This window comes from Hibiscus syriacus, unplaced genomic scaffold, assembly GCF_006381635.1.
Source record: "Hibiscus syriacus cultivar Baekdansim isolate YM2019G1 unplaced genomic scaffold, ASM638163v2 tig00111881_pilon, whole genome shotgun sequence".
Lineage (NCBI taxonomy): Eukaryota > Viridiplantae > Streptophyta > Magnoliopsida > Malvales > Malvaceae > Hibiscus > Hibiscus syriacus.
In genome coordinates, this window is record NW_024063209.1 from 566127 (window position 1) to 572144 (window position 6018).

Consider the following 6018-nt stretch of genomic DNA (forward strand, 5'->3'; position numbering starts at 1 on the left):
TTTCATTTTTAGATTTAAAAAATATTTTTAAATAATATTTTTTAAAAATCAGAACGTAACATATATCACTTAATAATTTTTTAATGGTATACACCTAAAAATATAATTAGAAAAATTTTAGATACTTACAAAATTTCTTTAAATACTAAAATATTTTTCGAAACTTACTTTTGGAGAATTTTTTATACACTTATTTTTTTATTAAGCCTGATTAAACTTAGCTTTTGTAACACGCACTAGTCTCGACTTCGCACTTCTGACCTAATTCTTTTCCTACTCCTTTCTTCATTTCCCATCTCTCTGCCACCGTTCCCCTCTCACCACCGTCGCCCTCCGCCGGCGAAAACACTGCAATTTCTGTTCTTGGTACAATAAAGCAATCTAGGCATTGGTATGTTTGGTAATCTATCACTGCAGTGTTCTTTTTCTTTTCCTCTAATGGTCGCATTTTTTAAGTACTAATTAAGCTAATCGTATAAAGCTTTTCTTTCCAGTGGTAGTTTTCTTGGCGAAGAACGAAAGGTGGTAGAAGGAGACGATGGATGATAAGCTTATAAACTCCGTACACTCCACGGTTTTCAAAGACTCGGATTCCATCGAAGGGACTTGTACTAGAATCGAAGGTTATGATTTCAACCAGGGTGTAAACTACTCCCTACTTCTCAATTCCATGCTCTCCACCGGTTTTCAAGCTTCCAACCTCGGAGAAGCTATTCAAATTGTTAACGACATGGTTGGTTTCATTTATTTAAATCTCTTTTTTTATATTGAATATTATTTCAAAAACACGAATAAAGTGAACATTTTATGACTATTTCTCGAATTAATAGATAATACTGGATGCATATTTATAAGTGTTAGTATTCGGTCGAGTCAAGTAAAAAATTGACTTATTTGAGTTGATGACTCTTATTTTATAACTCAAACTTTAATTTTTTTTTTTTGTGTCGAGTCAAGTTTATAAAAATTGAGTATAGTCTAATTGCTCGGTTTATGTTTAAATTTAATTGTAAATATCTACAATATTGTGTTACTATGTGATTCCAGTATAAATGGTTATCTATAACGATATACAACATACGTATTTAATATTTATATATATCATGTAGAGGTGATGAACTCGACTCAAATTTAAAATCCAATTACTAATTACTAAAATTTCAAGTTATTCGAGTTCTGTTTTATAAATCCACGAGAATTTTGAGTCTACTTTATTTGAGTCGAGTCGAAAAAAATCATTTTTTTTTTAAATTTAGTTGAGTTTTGTTCGCCCCTACATATTTAGCAATGAATTTGAATTTCATGTTTTTGTACCTTTTAAATAAACATACAACCATATTGAATCTCGACTATTCGAATTGTGTTACCAAATGTAGAGTTGCTGTTTTCGATGTTATGTTGTTAGCTTAATTTGTGAGAGTATTATTAATCTATGAAGTTAGATTGGAGGCTTTATGATGAGACTACAGCTGAGGACAGCAGCGAAGAAGAGAAGGATCCTGCTTATAGAGAATCTGTTAGATCCAAGGTGTTTTTGGGTTTTACATCGAATCTTATTTCATCCGGTGTTCGTGATACTGTTCGATATCTTACTGAGCATCACATGGTGAGTTCCAAACCAGACTTTCTTTTGTGTAGAATTGGTATTTCAGAATACAGATTTTATTCTTTTGCTTCATTTCAAAAATCTGTCATCGTGTTCTTCATGTCATCATATGCCTCTTGATTTAAGTAGTGTTGCTCGTGAAATGATTTTAGGTAGATGTAATAGTAACTACAACTGGTGGCATAGAAGAAGATCTTATAAAGTGTCTTGCTCCAACATATAAGGGTGATTTTTCGCTACCTGGTGCTCTGTTACGTTCAAGAGGATTGAACCGCATTGGTAACTTGTTGGTTCCTAATGACAATCACTGCAAATTTGAGGATTGGATCATTCCAATTTTTGACCAGATGATGAAGGAACAACTTGAAGAGGTACTTTCACACACAGACTCTGCTATGTCATACCCATGTTGCTCCATCTTTTTCTCTTTACTTCTTCTATCCATGTCCAAACATGTCTAGATAAGGGTATGAGCTATGACCCTCCAAGGATTTCCCACTTGTATATAAAAACTTAGGATAAAATTGTAACATACCTGACACGTCATATATGACACATACCTGAGTCCAAGTAACATAGACCATACCCTCTTATTAGTTTGATAAGTTTAAATTGACGCAATGATTTAGGGACCTTTTAGTTTTCCATAAATGTTGAAAAGATGCTGATCTCTTGATCTCGACTTCCGTTATTTTGTTATTGTAGAATAATTCATCTCTCATTTGTCACTGTTCCAGTGATTTCAGTTACCATTAGTAGTTTTTTCTTGTGTTTAGCGGTGTTCGTCATTTCTGTTAATTTCCTTCTACTTGTTTATGGTTTTAACAGAATGTATTGTGGACTCCATCAAAGTTAATTGCACGCTTGGGACGAGAAATAAATAATGGAAGTTCATACCTCTACTGGGCGTACAAGGCAAGTGTTCATACTGATTTAGTCTAATGCTATGAGAATGTAACTACTTTTTCCCTCTCTTTTTCTTTTGTACGTAGCAATGATTATGTGTAATCATAATTCATTAACTACACCCTCATTGAAGTCATATATTTTACTAATAAAAAAAAATTAGCTGACCCTATTCTCATATGTAATGGGGTAAGGGGAGGTAGGATAGTAGGCTGCCCCAACGCCAGGTTGAGAGCAGCTTCCGTGGGAGACCTCCGGCAGTCAAAATTATGATCCACGACCACAAGGTTAAGAGCCTTGCGCTCTACCAACTGAGCTAGACGGGCAATTCATATATTTTACTAATAAAGTTAGTGATATTTGTTTAATCTATCGTGAAATATTGCATTTTTGCTGTGAAGATATTTTGTTACTGCTTGGACTGCCTATGTTCTTTCCTTTCTACTATAATGTAGTAAGATATGAGTCGTGACTCATGCCAACTGATTTAATATCCTCTTGAGCAAGTGATTGAGTTTATTTATTACTGAAGGAGGCCCCATTAATGTGTTCCTCTGGAACATTATAGAACATGTCTTTTGTATCATATTTAAGAAGTTTAAGTATCTTTTTTTTTTTGGTTCATTAAAAAGTTTACGTATCTGGGGTTTGTAATTTTGCTCTATGCAACTAATCTTTAAGTACTTGTCTGCATAATGTTAGTAGCATTCATTTTTCCTTTTATAATGTTGCAGCTCAATTTTGTTATTTGTTTGTATTTTCTAGAACAATATTCCTGTCTTCTGTCCTGACTTAACTGACGGCTCCTTAGGGGACATGCTATATTTTCATTCTTTCCGCAGCCCGGGTCTGATAGTCGATGTAGTGCAAGGTAGGTCTTCTATGTTTCCTCTTCATTTACTGCTGCTACTTGAGGATGAGGGATATGATTATCTCTAACGTTTACTTTTTGAGCAGATATTAGAGCCATGAATAGTGAAGCAGTCCATGCAAATCCTAGGAAAACAGGAATGATAATTCTAGGAGGTGGATTGCCGAAGCATCATATCTGTAATGCTAACATGATGCGTAATGGTGCCGATTATGCTGTTTGTATAAATACAGCTCAAGAATACGATGGGAGTGACTCAGGAGCCCGCCCGGATGAGGCTGTTTCATGGGGCAAGATACGAGGCTCTGCTAAAACAGTAAAGGTATGCCTTTGTACTACCCTGTCAACTCCAATAAGTTCTTCCTTTCATCCGTATTCTTTCTTGCCTTCGACTTTCATTTCCATTATTTTTCCTCATAAATAAACAAATATGTCATCTTAGTTTCATGATTTTGTATGTATTGAATCAGGTACATTGTGATGCAACTATTGCTTTCCCCCTTTTGGTAGCAGAGACGTTTGCTTCACGATCGAAAAACTTTCTGGCCTAGTACTTGTTTTTTTCTACGAGACTGCGGATTCATCTACTCGTATTAATCACAGTGGCCTCCTTAAGGCGGTAAATTATTCTTTGGTCTGGCATAGTGACTGTAGACACCCGTTTTTGTCCGGGTCTTTTTTAATATTATTATTATTATCGTTATATTATTATTATTACTACTATTATTATTAATTTACAAATTTTACATTTTGTTGCAGGCTATTAAGCCCATCAGTACATCAAGCCCAACTGCCAACCCAGACCCAGCCCAGCGTCCAGGATCAGACCCATCTGCTGACCCAAACCCAGCCCGACTCAGCAACCTTAGACATTAGGGTTTTCATCTTCTCTTACCCAGCGCCGCATCATTCAGACCGTTAGATCTGGACCGATCCAACGGTCTAGATCAAGAGCTATTTAGGGTCTGAAACCCTAACCATAGTTCTGAGCCCTAGCTTTTGTCACCGCCTGTATCCTCTGCTGCCGCCGACTGCTCCCACCTGCACCAACAGTGACCCAAAGCCTATTCAAGTCAGAAAATTAGAAGAAATTATTATCCTAGAAATCTAGGATATTATGACTCTACATAAGCAAATTTAATCCATCAACATCAAAGATCAGAGGGGGACCATATAATTAGAGAGAGGAGGTATTCGAAAAAAAGAGAAATAAAAGAGAGAGTACTGGGGGGTTTCCAGAAAAAAAACAAGGAAAATATGAGGGGATTTCGGGGTTTACAAAAAAAGAAAAAGGGGAAACCGAGAGGTTTCAGAGGGGGAAAACGACAATATCACAACCAAAAGAGAAAAAAAGAAAATACAGAGAGAAAATAGAGAAAATATTTGCCTCGGTGTGAAAAACGCCTTGCATGGCTGTTGGAGTCGAAGAAACCGAAAGGTTTCATCTTGGATTCACGGCGTTTGAGCCGTTTTCAGGCCAGGTGGACCCCTGATCATTGTTTAGGGCTTTGAGACGTTTCGATTGGTTCCCGTCTCTTTCTCTTCCGACGCCAGCGTACGGCGACGGTCGCCGGGCAGTGACGGCCGGCACGATGGAGGCGCTTCATTCCCAGAGAGTTCTCTGGAACTATCCCTCGCTCTCTCTCTCTCTTCTCTCGTTGTGAAGGCAAGCAAATGAGGAGAAGTGAGTGACTTAAGCCCGATTTTGGGCTTATATTATTCAACCAAAACGGTGCCGTTTCAACAAGGGACCTTCAGCGTGTTTTCATCTTATGGGGTAACTACAGTTTAGGTCCCTCGTATGTAATCTGTTATTTTGGTCATTAATAAAAATTATGATATTTTACTTTGGGCATTTATCTTTCGATATTTATGATTTAGCCACTGAGTTCATGAATTATAATATTTTCTATGATGTTCGAATTTGGCCATATTATTTTCCGCATGCTTCACTTTGATCACTGTTTAATATTTGTTGTATTTAGGGCTAATTGTTATTTTCCCTTGCATGTTTTTATTTCATTTATTTTAGTCCCATATGTCTGTAATCCTATATATTTAAGTATTTAGAGTTTTGACTGATGATTTTGTGTAGTATTCATTTTAGTCCTTCGTATTATTCAACATTTAAAATTGAATAATTTATGCTTTGAAGTCTTGTTTTGTTTCATTTGTATTCTGGTCACTCTATTTAATCTGTGTTTGAAGCTTAGGGGTTTATTGCTCATTAGATCCTCACTGTTTCGTTTTTTTAGTTTTCAATGCTTGAAATGATTGTATTACATGTTGTGTTTATTTTCATTGGTGTTATATATATATATGTATATGTGTAAGGGTATTATTATGTACTTTTGTTTTGCATATTATAATTATGTTCATATTTTTATAAATAAATAATATATATTAATGTTACAATATTTGTGTGTATTTTAGTTTGAATTTGTATCTTGATTTATTAGATGTTTTTACTTACATTTTTATGTATATATTTTAATTATTGTAATTCCTTTACATGTTTAAAGATGTAATTATTTTTATTTATTAAATTTTATTCCTTTATGCGTTGTTACTCAAATGTTTTTCAAGAACAACGATTTATAGAATGGGCGTGGAAAGCATCGCTTGATCGAAGCGG

The 6018-nt window shown here is 35.2% G+C and overlaps 1 protein-coding gene across 2 annotated transcripts; it reads left to right on the plus strand.

Moving 5' to 3' along the window:
* The first annotated feature begins 261 nt into the window (after window positions 1-261).
* LOC120172866 (deoxyhypusine synthase) lies at window positions 262-5010 on the plus strand. 2 transcript variants are annotated; one of them, XM_039180215.1, is made up of 9 exons: window positions 262-391; window positions 495-733; window positions 1439-1606; window positions 1759-1977; window positions 2435-2521; window positions 3278-3383; window positions 3470-3705; window positions 3854-4002; window positions 4143-5010. In XM_039180215.1, exons 2-8 carry the CDS (start codon window positions 539-541, stop codon window positions 3932-3934), a joined length of 1092 nt encoding a protein of 363 aa, XP_039036146.1. In that variant the 5' UTR covers window positions 262-391; window positions 495-538; the 3' UTR covers window positions 3935-4002; window positions 4143-5010. The 2 variants fall into 2 exon arrangements, with proteins under 2 accessions (XP_039036146.1, XP_039036147.1); XM_039180216.1 differs by lacking the exon at window positions 262-391 and having other exon boundaries at window positions 650-733; window positions 1443-1606.
* The last annotated feature ends 1008 nt before the right edge of the window (window positions 5011-6018 follow it).